The sequence below is a fragment of the Pongo pygmaeus genome, chromosome 18 (genome assembly GCF_028885625.2).
Source record: "Pongo pygmaeus isolate AG05252 chromosome 18, NHGRI_mPonPyg2-v2.0_pri, whole genome shotgun sequence".
In the NCBI taxonomy this organism is placed as follows: Eukaryota; Metazoa; Chordata; class Mammalia; order Primates; family Hominidae; genus Pongo; species Pongo pygmaeus.
The window spans coordinates 87,172,636-87,186,622 of NC_072391.2; the positions used below are offsets into that span (position 1 = coordinate 87,172,636).

The 13,987-nt window shown below is 49.7% G+C and overlaps 1 protein-coding gene and 1 long non-coding RNA gene across 10 annotated transcripts in view; both read left to right on the plus strand.

Annotated features, from left to right (window-relative positions):
* Nucleotides 1–13,987, plus strand: part of TCF25 (transcription factor 25) — a 35,263-nt gene that overhangs the window by 1,300 nt on the left and 19,976 nt on the right. For 6 of the 9 annotated variants that reach the window (XM_054455486.2, XM_054455482.2, XM_054455483.2 and 3 more), the window contains exons 2-5: nucleotides 8,947–9,108; nucleotides 10,285–10,359; nucleotides 11,123–11,241; nucleotides 12,989–13,054. In XM_054455486.2, the coding sequence (XP_054311461.2) occupies nucleotides 8,947–9,108; nucleotides 10,285–10,359; nucleotides 11,123–11,241; nucleotides 12,989–13,054 (422 nt within the window). The remainder of the gene's footprint in view (nucleotides 1–8,946; nucleotides 9,109–10,284; nucleotides 10,360–11,122; nucleotides 11,242–12,988; nucleotides 13,055–13,987) is intronic. The other 3 variants (XM_054455488.2, XM_054455487.2, XM_054455489.2) reach the window with 1 other exon arrangement.
* LOC134738557 (uncharacterized) lies at nucleotides 326–8,940 on the plus strand. The gene is made up of 3 exons (XR_010124337.1): nucleotides 326–339; nucleotides 4,486–4,652; nucleotides 8,637–8,940. It is a non-coding gene; the product is annotated as an uncharacterized LOC134738557 (long non-coding RNA).

A 13,987-nucleotide genomic window follows, 5' to 3' on the forward strand; every position in this document is an offset into this window, starting at 1 on the left:
CATGCCGTCGGGGCGGGGCTACCGAAAGGGCGGGGTTAAGCGGGGTCCGGGCTGTGGAGAGGGCGGGGTCTTGATGCTAAGGGCGTGGCCAACGTCCTTGGGGCCGGGCCACGACGTGGGTGGGGTTAAACAGGCCTGCGGCCACGTGGCTGTCGTGGGGCCGTAACGCTAAAGGGCGTGGCTAAAGACGGGGGCGAGGCGATGGCGTGGGCGGGGTTAAATGGAGCCTGGGGCCACCGTGGGGGAGGGGCCATGGCGTAGGAGCAGGAGTCGGGTACGGCTGTCCTTTCTCGAGTCTAGAGGGGCCTTCTCTCGGTTCCAGGGTTGAGGACTTGCCAGGTCTCTGCGAGCATTCTCCTTTAATCTTCACAACAACCCTGCCTAACCCAGGGCCTTGCTCTTGGCTGCATCCCCATCAGCCTAACCCAGCGGGTTAGTCTTACTCTTAGCTGCATCTCCGGCAGCACGTTTCTGGCACAGGGAAGTAACAGTTTGACTGTATGGTTTCCTCATGCGGTCCTGTGACGTTTTCTCCTAAGCCCTGGCCTCCGTCTGTAACTCTGCCTCTGCGGGCTCTGCGATCCTCCCATCTCAGCCTCCTGAGCATCTAGGACTACGGGTGGATGTCACCACGCCCGGGCAATATTTTTTTTTTTTTTTTTTTTTGTAGAGATGAGGTTTCGCTTTGTTGCCCAGGCTGGTCTAGAACTTCTGCGCTCAAACAATCTGTCCATCTCAGCCTCACAAAGTGCTGGTACTACAGGCATGAGTCACCATGCATGGTTGACTGCCCTTCTCACATCAGTTCCACCTTTAGTGGTCCCCAAGACCACCGTCAAGGTTCAGTAATTTGCTAGATTCACAGCAGTTACTGAAAGCTTTTTTTTTTTTGAGATGGAATCTTGCTCTGTTGCCCAGGCTGGAGTGCATTGGCACAACCCTAGCTCACTGCAACCTTGAACTCCTGGGCTCAAATAGTCCTCTCACCTTGGCCTCTCAGAGTGTTGGCATTACAGACATGAGCCTCTGTGCTTGGCCCCGTAAGTCTTTTTAAATTTTTGTCAATGTAATTTGTCAAAAATGATATCACATTATTTTATTTTACATTTCTTTGTTAGTGAAATGCAGCACCTAGCTATATATTCGTTGACCATTTATATTTCTCTTTGTGACAACCTGTTTATATCCTTTGCCTTTTTATAGGGAGTTTGGACAGTCTTTTTGTTCGTGGAAGCTTGCTATCAATTGTCTCTAACGTATAGGGAGTTTGGACAGTCTTTTTGTTCGTGGAAGCTCGCTATCAATTGTCTCTAACGTATAGGGAGTTTGGACAGTCTTTTTGCTCGTGGAAGGAAGCTTGCTATCAATTGTCTCTAACGTATTTTCTCGGTTTGTGTTTGTTCTTTAACTTCTTTAATTTCTGCGTGCTGAAAGATACTGAAGCCACTTTTCTCATTGTTATACATCCCTCTCTCTAGTGTCTTCACATAGATCTTCCCTGATGTGACTTTTTTTTTTTTTTTTTTTTTTTTTGAGACAGAGTCTTGCTCTGTCACCCAGGCTGGAGTGCAGTGGCATGATCTCGGCTCACTGCAAGCTCCACCTCCCGGGTTCACGCCATTCTCCTGCCTCAGCCTCTCAAGTAGCTGGGACTACAGGCGCCCACCACCACACCCGGCTAATTTTTTGTATTTTTAGTAGAGACGGGGTTTCACCGTGTTAGCCAGGATGGTCTCGATCTCCTGACCTCGTGATCCGCCCGCCTCAGCCTCCCAAAGTGCTGGGATTACAGGCGTGAGCCACTGCGCCCGGCTTTTTTTTTTTTTTTTTTTTTTTTAAGTTACAGACAGGGTCTCACAGTGTTGCCCAGGCTGGTTGCTGGTCTCGAACTCCTGGGTTCAGGTGATCCTCCTGCCTCAGCCTCCTGAGCAGCTGGGACTACATCATACCCTACTGTGCTCAGCTTGTTCTTTTAATGCTTTTTTTTTCCCATTTAAATATTTAATCTTTTTGGTATTTATATTTGTGTTGGTGGGAATTTGGAAAAAGTGTTGTTCGTGAGTTGACAGAGTAAGAGTCTGTAAGGTCAGAAACCACACAAACCCTTGTGGACTTTCTGGAGTGAGTTTTGAGTGTCAATAACACTGACAGCCTCCGTGGATGAGTGACTGCTTATCGTGCTGTGTTCTTAGGAATTTCAGAGAATTTTATTCAGTGGCACATATCAGTCTTAATTTAAGCATTCTATGCTTTTTTGCCTTTAAAACTCATATTTGGAAATAATATAATCGAAATGTTTATTGGCATTCTGTTAAATAGCTCTTAATAAACAGAAGTATGAGAGACAGTGAACAGCCACTTACGACTAAATGCTTATGAATGTGAATGCATTGTGAGAGACATGGTGTGTCTCTTTTTAAAAAATTTTATTTATTTAGAGACAGGATCTCTTTATGTTGCCTAGATTGGTCTTGAACTCCTGGGCTCAAGAGATCCTTCTGCCTTGGCCTCCCAAAGTGCTGGGATTACAGCTCCCAGTACTTTGGGAGGCAGAGATGGGCGGATCACCTGAGGTCAGGAGTTCGAGACCAGCCTGGCCAACATGGTGAAACCCCGTCTCTACTAAGAATACAAAAATTGGGCCGGGTGTGGTGGCTCACACCTGTAATCCCAGCACTTTGGGAGGCCGAGGCGGGCGGATCACGAGGTCAGGAGATTGAGACCATCCTGGCTAACACGGTGAAACCCCGTCTCTACTAAAAAAATACAAAAAAATTAGCCTGGTGTGGCGGCGGGTGCCTGTAGTCCCAGCTACTCGGGAGGCTGAGGCAGGAGAATGGCATGAACCCAGGAGGCGGAGCTTGCAGTGAGCTGAGATGCACCACTGCACTGCAGCCTGGGTGACAGAGAGAGACTCTGTCTCAAAAAAAAAAAAAAAAAAACTTCCATTTGCAACACAAAAATTAACCAGGCATGGTGGTGGGTGCCTGTAATCCCAGCTACTTGGGAGGCTGAGGCAGGAGAATTGTTTGAACCCAGGAGGCGGAGATTGCAATGAATTGAGATTGTGCCACCAGACTCCGGCCTGGGCGACGCAGCGAGACTCTGTCTCAAAAAAAAAAAATAAATAAATAAAAATAAATAAATCATAATGATAATTGTGGATTTGTCTATTTCTACTTTCAACCCTGTCAGTTTTTGCTGTGTGTGGGTGTGTGTGTGTTTTGGTTTTTTAGAGACAGAGTCTCGCCCTGTTGCCCAGGCTGGAGTTCAGTGTCACAATTATAGCTCACTGTAACCTTGAACTCCTGGGCTCAAACCATTCTCCCACCTCAGCCTCCCAAGTAGGTGGAAATACAAGTGCGTGTCACCACACCTGGCTAATGTTTTCATTTTTTTTTGGAAAGCCAGTGTGCTAGGATTATAGATGTGAGCTACCATGCCTGGCCTAGAATATTTTTTGAACTGATTGGTAATGAAAATAACAACTTATCAAAATTTGTGGGATGCAACTGAAACGATGATTAGAACTTTATCATCGTAAATTTTAAATTAGAAAAGTGTTTAAAAATCTAGAAATTTACCTGAAACTTGTACCTTAAACTAGAAAAAGAGTAAATTAAACTGAAAATGTGTAGAAGGAAGAAACTAATCAGAGAGGAATGCATAGAATAGAATATGGACACAATGGAGAAAATCAGTAAGAGCAAAACTTGGTTCTCTCAAACCAAGTTGGCAAAAACTCTAGATTGAGTGATGGAGGGAAAAAGGGAAGGTCCAGGTACATTACCATTTTCAGGGATGGGAGAGGAGTGTTCACAGGTACAGATGGTGCAGATAGTAACGGCAATAAGGAACTTCCTGCTAATAAGTTTTCCAGGTTAGACAAATGGGCAAGTTCCTTTAAAGGTAAAACTTGTCTAAATTGACATGTGAAGAAATAAAAAAATCTGAGCCCTTTTATCTATTAAAGATACTGAATTTTTAAAAGTATAAAACATTCCAGGCTAGGGTTGGTGGCTGACACCTGTAGTCCCATCACTTTGGGAGGTCTAGGCAGGTCCATTACTTGAGCTCAGGTGTGTGAGACCAGCCTGGGCAACGTGGCAAAACCCCATCTCTACAAACAATAGGAAAAAATTGTCCAAGTATGGTGGCACTCACCTGTGGTCACAGCTACTCAGGAGGCTGAGACGGGAGGATAGCTTGAACCCAGGAGGTCAAGGCTGCAGTGAGCTGAGATGACGCCACCGTACTCCAGCCTGGGTGACAAAGTGAGACCCTGTCTCAAAAAAAAAAAAGTTCCAACAAAGACAACCTCAGGCTGGGTGTGGTGGCTCATGCCTGTAATCCCAGCACTTTGGGAGGCCGAGGCGGGTAGACCACCTGAGGTCAGGAGTTCGAGACCAGCCTGGCCGACGTGGTGAAACTCCGTCTCTACTAAACATCACCTTTTTTTTTTTTTTTTTTTTTTCTTTTTTTTAGGAAAAATGGACATTTTCCTCTCCCCCTAAAAAAAGATAAAACTCCTTCCTGGTTATTAAGTGAAATGCTCATCGAGCTTTGTCCTAAAGAAGATCAGCCGTGGACAAGAACCTTGTGAAATGTTCCCCATTTGAGACCCTAAAACTAATGACAGTCACAGCTTTTGGGTAGGTAATAAGGCGTTTTGTTTTGTTTTGTTTTTTGAGACGGAGTCTCGCGCTGTCGCCCAGGCTGGACTGCAGTGGCACCATCTTGGCTCACTGCAAGCTCTGCCTCCTGGATTCACCCCATTGTCCTGCCTCAGCCTCCCGAGTAGCTGGGACTACAGGCGCCCGCCACCACGCCCGGCAAGTTTTTTTGTATTTTTAGTAGAGATGGGGTTTCACTGTGTTCGCCAGGATGGTCTTGATCTCCTGACCTCGCCATCCGCCCACCTCTGCCTCCCAAAGTACTGGGATTACAGGCATGAGCCACCGCACCCAGCCAGTAATAAGGTTTATCTGAGGGTGATCGACAGCATTTTAGAGCTGATGCATGTCAGTAGAGATTGCAGCAAATCATGTGTCATCACCAAAACTTCACTGAAGAAGCAAAACTGGGCCTGTCACCCATGGTGTCCGTGTACACAGATGGGCTTTGGGGCCTGTCACCCATGCTATCCGTGTACACACATGGGCTATGGGCCTGTTGCACATGGCTGTCCGTGTACACAGATGGGCTTCGGGGCCTATCACCTGTGCTGTCCGTGTACAAAGACAGGCTCCTGGGCCTATGACATGTGCTGTCCGTGTACACAGATGGGCTTCGGGGCCTGTCACATGTGCTGTCCGTGTACACAGACAGGCTCCTGGGCCTATGACACGTGCTGTCCGTGTACACAGGCTTCTGGGCCTATCACCTGTGCTGTCCGTGTACACAGACGGGCTCTTGAGCCTGTCACACGTGCTGTCCGTGTACACAGATGGGCTTCGGGGGCCTGTCACACGTGCTATCCGTGTACACAGACAGGCTTCTGGGCCTATCACCAGTGCTGTCCGTGTACACAGTCAGGCTCCTGAGCCTATCACACGTGCTGTCCATGTACACAGACAGGCTCCTGAGCCTATCACACGTGCTGTCCATGTACACAGACAGGCTCCTGGGCCTATGACACGTGCTGTCCGTGTACACAGACAGGCTCTTGGGCCTCTCACACGTGCTGTCCGTGTACACAGACAGGCTCCTGAGCCTATCACATGTACTGTCTGTGTACACAGACAGGCTCCTGAGCATATCACATGTGCTGCCTGTGTACACAGACAGGCTCCTGGGCCTATCACATGTACTGTCCGTGTATAGAGACAGGCTTCTGAGCCTATCACATGTACTGTCTGTGTATACAGACAGGCTCCTGAGCATATCACACGTGCTGCCTGTGTACACAGACAGGCTCCTGGGCCTATCACACATACTGTCCGTGTACACAGGCTCTTGAGCCTATCACACGTGGCGTCCGTGTACACAGACAGGCTCCTGGGCCTATCACACGTGCTGTCCGTGTATACAGACAGGCTCTTGGGCCTATCACACGTGCTGTCCATGTACACAGACAGGCTCCTGGGCCTATGACACGTGCTGTCCGTGTACCCAGACAGGCTCTTGGGCCTCTCACACGTGCTGTCTGTGTACACAGACAGGCTCCTGAGCATATCACATGTGCTGCCTGTGTACACAGACAGGCTCCTGAGCATATCACATGTGCTGCCTGTGTACACAGACAGGCTCCTGGGCCTATCACACATACTGTCCGTGTACACAGGCTCTTGAGCCTATCACACGTGGTGTCCGTGTACACAGGCTCCTGAGCCTATCACATGTGCTGTCCATTTACACAGACAGGCTCCTGGGCCTATCACATGTACTGTCCGTGTACACAGACAGGGTCTGAGCCTATCACACGTGGTGTCCGTGTACACAGGCTCCTGAGCCTATCACATTTGCTGTCCGTGTACACAGGCTCCTGAGCTTATCACACGTGCTGTCCGTGTACACAGGCTCCTGAGCTTATCACACATGCTGTCCATGTACACAGGCTCCAGAGCCTATCATACACGCTGTCCGTGTACACAGGCAGGCTCCTTTCCATTGAAGTTCAGCTTGGCATAGAGCTTTTTATGAATTCGATTTGTCAAACACCTCAGAATAAGAATTTTTTTTCTTAGGAAGTCAGCATGAATTAATAAAAGTAAATTGGTTGTTGGCCGGGCACGGTGGCTCACGCCTGTAATCCCAGCACTTTGGGAGGCCGAGGCGGGCAGATCACCTGAGGTCAGGAGTTCGAGACCAGCCTGGCCAACATGGTGAAACCCCATCTCTACTAAAAATACAAAAATTAGCCTGGCATGGTGGCGCATGCCTGTAGTCCCAGTTACTCGGGAGGCTGAGGCAGGAGAATCACTTGAATCCGGGAGGCGGAGGTTGCAGTGAGCCAAGATCATGCCATTGCTCTCCAGCCTGGGCAACAGAGCAAGACTCCGTCTCAAAAAAAGAAAAAAAAAAAAAAGTAAATTGGGTGTGGTGGCGTGTACCTGTAGTCCCAGCTCCTGGGGAGGCTGAGGCAGGAGGATCCCTTGACCACAGGAATTTGAGGCCAGCCTGGGCAACACAGTGAGACCCCATCTCTAAAAACAGACAAGTAAACCAGCACCCAGCTTCACCAAGAGACATCGTCATCAGTTGAATGTTGTAGATGGTGTAGATCCAATTTACCAGTGACCGCCCACAGGTTAGAAACATTTCAACAGTAGGCTTTGTTTCAGCTTTCTTCCTTTACCGCAGGGTGCAAAGCAGCCGGCCCATGCCTAGGCCCCAGCTTCGCCAGCAAAGGCCAGGCAGAAGGAGCTATCACCATGAGAATCACCGTCATGGTGCTGCTGGGAAGGGACAAACCTCGTTTTGGTGGAGTGTCAGTGTTTTCAAGTCAGGGGCTCTTTTTACATAACACGTCTGTACTGCCATGGATTTTGTCGACGGGCGTAAGATGCTCCTGAATTGTCTCAGCGGGCGTAAGATGCTCCTGAGTTGTCTCAGCAGGTGTAAGATGCTCCTGAGTTGTCTCAGCGGGCGTAAGATGCTCCTGAGTTGTATCCTTGTCATGTGGGAGCCTCCATTGGAGAGAAAGCCAACCGACCGGCGAGCACAGCCCTGCCCTGTGCTTTCTTCTCTTCGGCAGCCACGGCCTGGGTGTCTGTGCTTTCTTCTCTCCGGCAGCCACGGCCGGGGGGTTGTCTGTGCATTCTTCTCTCCAGCAGCCACGGCCGGGGTGTCTGTGCTTTCTTCTCTCCAGCAGCCACGGCCGGGGGGTTGTCTGTGCGTTCTTCTCTCCGGCAGCCACGGCTGGGGTGTCTGTGCTTTCTTCTCTCCGGCAGTCACGGCCGGGGTGTCTGTGCTTTCTTCTCTCCGGCAGCCACAGCCGGGGTGTCTGTCTTGTGCTCCCACCAGGGAGAGTCCCCAGGTGCAGCCGAGGCTCAATTCTGTTTCAGAAACTATCTCAGGGCTGTGGGGCTTGGAGCTGATTGTGTTTTCTGAGCTTTGTGGTTTTCAAGATGTTTTAAATTAAACAGGCAGTTTTATTTATTTTTGAACCTTAGTGCATCCGATCGGATGAATCAGAATCTCCTAGTTCATAAAGAATTGTTGATGCTGGTCTCTGTTAGCTTTTTTAAAAAAAATTTAGAGATAGAGTCTTGCTCTGTCGCCCAGGCTGGAGGGTAGTGGTACGATCTTGACTCACAGCAACCTCTGCCTCCCGGGTTCAAACGATTCTCCCACTTCAGCCTCCCGAGTAGCTGGGATTACAGGCACCCGCCACTGTGCCCGGCTAATTTTTGTGTTTTTAGTAGAGACAGGGTTTCGCCATGTTGGCCAGGCTGGTCTTGAATTTCTGACCTCAAGTGATCTGCCTGCATCGACCTCCCAAAGTGCTGGGATTACAGGCGTGAGCACCTCTCCTGGCCTATCATTTTCATTAGGAAAAGTTTGTAGGTTGATGGGTCCTTGGTGCCTTTTTTTCCTGCCTGCTGCTGGAGAGGAGCTGAGGCTTGAGGAGAAAGGAGGAAGAAGGAACTTTAATGCATTGGCTGAATATATATATTTAACGTTTTGTCCTGCAGGTGGTCCTCTATGAATGGAGTGAATTACAATATTTGAGGAGTCTTCCTTACCTCATCTCTGAAGGCAGAGATATCCCATAGCCTCAGGGCCCTGGCTTTCTGTAGAGCCGCTGACGAAGTCCCCCTGAGCCAGAGCTGAGTCCCTGCTGCGTCCAACAGCCTCGGGTTCTTGCATTCTTTCCCGTCCAGCGTCTTGCATTGACCCTGGGCGTCCCCAGCGCGGGCCCGTTCACGTCTCACCATTCGTATCTCAGCATCAGCGTTCACACTGTAAGTAACGCCCTGGCTCTTCTCCAACCTGTTTTTCCAGATAAACATTGACGATCTTGAGGATGACCCTGTGGTGAATGGGGAGAGGTCTGGCTGTGCGCTCACAGATGCTGCGGCACCAGGGAACAAAGGAAGGGCTCAGCGTGGAAACACAGAGAGCAAGACGGATGGAGATGTCGCCGAGACAGCACCCCCAGAGCAGGTGGGGGGCTGAGTGGTGAGGAGGTGGCATCAGACGGGAGAGTTCCAAGGCACCCAGCCACATGTATCCTGTGCTGTGATTTTCCTTGGAGGTGTAATTTTCTGAGTTCAATTTTGGTTAACTGCTAGTTGCCCCCAAATTTACTTGGGAACCTTGATGAGATTTGCTTGAAATGAGTAAAGGTCGCAGGCTTGTCTCCTGCATTTCAGGAGAGTGTGCGCCTGCCCAGCAGTGTGTGTAACCACACACGTGTGTTCTTCCTAACTAACCACACACTTGTGTTCTTCCTAACTGTGCTCCGAACATTCGCTTGGCTGGGTTGTGGGTCTGGGTGCTGGTGTAAGTGAACTTTGAAGAAACATGCAGGTCAGGTTAACGTGGGATGGGCAGAGATGCAGACAGCCTGCTTCTGTGCTGCACAGCACAGAAGAGGGGCCCTAAAAGGAGAGCTTGTGTTCATTTATCCAACAACTGTTCTTGGGAGCTTGCTGGGTGCTGGGAACGTGCCTTTGCCCCCCAGGAGCCTCTGGTTGAGAGGACAACATAGATGCGAAGTGACAGGTGGGTCCTGACTTGAGGCTCGGGGTCCTTGGGGCTTCCTGAGGAGCCTTCCTGCTGTCAGAAGGGGTTGGCCAGGTGCAGGCATAGGGGACCACAGATACAGGTTTGGTGTGAGGCGGCCAGGGCACAGCAAGGCCCCAGTCTTCAGGGTGGGTGCGGTGTGGCAGGGAGTGGCCAACACAGTGAGGAATGAGAGCTGGACCCGGTCAGAGTTCTGTGAGCCTGTGAGGCTGGACACAGAGGGCCCTGGGGACTCCTGTAGCACAGCCCGAGGGACGTCCGGTCAGAGTCCTGTGAGCCTGTGAGGCTGGACATAGGGGGCCCTGGAGACTCCTGTGAGCCTGTGAGGCTGGACACAGAGGGCCCTGGGGACTCCTGTGAGCCTGTGAGGCTGGACACAGAGGGCCCTGGGGACTCCTGTAGCACAGCCCGAGGGGCTCGGAGAGGTGGGAAGGTGCCTGCTGGAGAGGAGAGAGTGAGTTGAAGGGACTTTCAGGACACGGAGGGAGGGGTGGGGACTGCTTAGATGAGGGTAGAGTCACGCTTGCTGCTTTAATTCTCAGTTCTTAAGATTTCCTTCTCATTCCACTGATTAAAATGTGTTTCTATCATTAGTCTAATGCAAGTGGCAAACTCCGGAAGAAGAAAAAGAAACAGAAAAACAAGAAAAGCAGCACGGGAGAAGCATCGGTACGTGAGTCGGGCCTGGCTGTGCTCTCTCCCTCTGCCTGATGCTCTCTCGGTTCTCTTCTGGCTGTTTTTCAAGGTGGTGTTGAAAGAATTTTACTTAGTATTTTTATTCCTTCCTGTTAGGAGTATAACTAAGAGATCAGAGAAAAAGAAAAGGGAAAACTACTTGCTAAATTCTGCTTCCCATTTTTACCCTTGTTCCTTGGAGGGTCGGCACTCTGCTCTGTGTCTCTGTGGGAATGTGTGATCTGATGGGGACATCCCTTCTAGTTCTGGTGCTCCTGTGGCCCGTGGGACGCTTGCTGTTTGCCCTGACATTTGTCCCATGCTTATGGGTTAATTGGATGGTGGGTATAGAACCCACCACTGGAGCTAGTCTGTCATCAGAAAAAAATATGTTTTCATCATTGCCCTTTGTCCTCGTCTGATTGTGTCCTGAGACAAGGGTGTAGCTTTGTTGCTGTTTAGTTGGAGCCACAAGTCCCAACCCTGTTTACCTGAGGAGGTGAGCACACCTGTATGATGTGGAATGCCCAGTTTTTTCTAGGGTCCTTCTGGTTCTGTGATTCTGTCTATGCTGAGCGCTTCTTAGGAAACATCTTTTTTCTAAATTTGTGGATGGTACATAGTGTTTGACTTATACTGTCCTTTAGGAAGTAAATACAATGTAATAGGTCTCTTTTAAGATAAATAGTTTTGTTATTGTTACAACATTTAAAATAATGTCAGTGTGGTGATTAAGAGGTTGTTTTGGGGCTTCTAGGAAAACGGACTAGAAGATATCGATCGCATCCTAGAGAGGATTGAGGACAGCACTGGGTTGAACCGTCCCGGCCCAGCTCCCCTGAGCTCCAGGAAGCACGTTCTCTACGTGGAGCACAGGTGTGGCCCCCGCCCTTCTCTGCGGCTGCCAGAGACTCCGTGGGAGGAAAAGGTTCTCTAAAAAAGGAAAAAGAAAATGTACTATCTTTATTTAAAAATAATATGAGTTTATTGGCTGGGCGTGGTGGCTCACGCCTGTAGTACCAGCACTTTGAGAGGCCAAGGCAGGCGGATCACGAGGTCAGGAGATCAAGACCATCCTGGCTAACACGGTGAAACCCCCTCTCTACTAAAAATACAAAAAATTAGCCGGGCGTGGTGGCGGGCGCCTGTAGTCCCAGCTACTCGGGAGGCTGAGGCAGGAGAATGGCGTGAACCTGGGAGGTGGAGCTTGCAGTGAGCCGAGATTGCGCCAGTGCACTCCAGCCTGGGCGACAGTGCGAGACTCTGTCTCAAAAAATAATAATAATAATAATATGAGTTTGTTATTAATCATTTAGGAAATAGGCCAGGCCCGGTGGCTCATGCCTGTAATCCCAGCACTTTGGGAGGCTGAGGTGGGCAGATCACCTGAGGTCAGGAGTTTGAGACCAGCCTGGCCAACATGGAGAAACCCTGTCTCTAGTAAAAATACAAAAATTGCTGGCCGCGGTGGCTCACACCTATAATACCAGCACTTTGAGAGGCTGAAGCGGGCAGATCACCTGAGGTTGGGAGTTCAAGACCAGCCTGACCAACATGGAGAAACCCCATCTCTAACAAAAGTACAAAATTAGCCAGGCGTGGTGGCGCATGCCTGTAATCCCAGCTACTCGGGAGGCTGAGGCAGGAAAATTGCTTGAACCTGCGAGGCAGTGGTTACGGTGAGCTGAGATCGTGCCACTGCACTCCAGCCTGGGCAACGAGCAAAACTCCGTCTCAAAAAACAGAAAAAAAAAAATACAAAAATTAGCTGGATGTGGTGGCGGGTGCCTGTAATCCCAGCCACTTAGGAGGCTGAGGCGGGAGAATCACTTGAACCCGGGAGGCAGAGGTTGCAGTGAGCTGAGATTGAGATCACGCCACTGCACTCCAGCCTGGGTGGTACAGCGATACTCTGTCTCCCAACAAAAGGAAATAGGAACAAGGAGGAAAGGAAGTCATCCACATTTCAGAGGACTTTTAGCTTTACTTCTTATGTATTTTAGAGAGTTCCTTCTTTTTCTTTTTTTTAAGAGACAGGATCTCTCTATCACCCAGGCTGGAGTTCAGTGGTGTGATCATAGCCCACTGCAGCCTCAACCTCCTGGGCTCAGGAGATTCTCTTGCCTCAGCCTCCCAAAATGCTGGAATTACAGGTGTGAACCACCACGTCTGGTCAAAAAAGTTCCTCCTTATCCTGTCGTTCTTGGATGATTATTCATCTCTTGGTCTTACAGATGCTTAATGAATCGCTGTCTCTACTTCAGAAATTATTGCCAGCTTAAAAAAAAAAAAAGTGCCGTGGAGCCAGTTAAGACGCAGTAGTGTAGTCCCAGGGTGCGTGCGCTGCCCCGACTCAGCCTCAGAAACAGACGCGTGCCACACCCAGTGCCTCGACACAGCAGCCACCGAGCGCCCTCACGGCGCAGTAACGGCGGCTTCCCCGTGGTGCCCGCAGTGGCGAGGCCTCAGCCGTGGATGGGGTGGTGATTTTAGAGAAAGGCCTGGAAGCTGCCTTTCAAGCCAAAAATCCGTGTTCTCCTTGACTATTAGGTGGCTTTCTGAAGTTTTGGAATCGTTGTAGAACATAATTTCATGTTTCTTTCTACAATTTTCAATTCCCCAGACACTTGAATCCAGACACAGAACTGAAAAGGTATTTTGGTGCCCGGGCAGTCCTGGGGGAGCAAAGGTAAGGTCCACACTGAACTGCATTCTCACAGCTGCTTCATTCCTTCTTAGACTCTTGGCTGGGGGTGGTGTTCCTGAAGCCAGTTCACCCTTGAGGGAGAGTATTTAAAGCCAGAGTGCACACGTAACCCTTAGAATTGGGATCTGAATGGGAGTCCACAGATTGTCTGTGTATAACCTTGTCTGTGACCGTGGGTTGTGGAGATGCCCAGAGTAGTTGGTCTCCATCCCTCACACTGCCTTGTCCAGCGTAAGGTTTTAAAGCCAGGCCGAGCGCAGTGCTCACGCCTGGAATCCCAACACTTTGGGAGGCTGAGGCGGGCAGATCACCTGAAGTCAGGAGTTCGAGCCCAGCTGGGCAACATAGTGAAACTCCGTCTCTACTAAAAATACAAAAATTAGCTGGGCGTGGTGGCAGGCATCTGTAATCCCAGCTACTCAGGAAGCTGAGGCAGGACATTCACTTGAACCCAGGAGGCAGAGGTTGCAATGAGCTGAGATCACACCACTGCACTCCAGCCTAGGTGATAAAGCGAGACCGTGTCTCAAAAAAAAGTTTTCAAAAGCTGTTAAACTTTAAGATTCTAGTTTTGTTGCGGTGGCTCACGCCTGTAATCCCAGCACTTTGGGAGGCCAAGGCGGGCAGATCACCTGAGGTCAGGAGTTCGAGATCAGCCTGACCAACATGGAGAAACCCCGTCTCTACTAAAAATACAAAAAATTAGCCAGGCGTGGTGGCGCATGCCTGTAATCCTAGCTACTCGGGAGGCTGAGGCAGGAGAATCACTTGAAACCAGGAGGCGGAGGTTGCAGTGAGCTGAGATCATGACATTGCACTCTAGCCTGGGCAACGAGAGCGAAACTCCATCTCAAAAAAAAAAAAAAGATTCTAGTTTTGCTTCTCAGTTACAGCAAAACTAACGTGAAGTTCAGG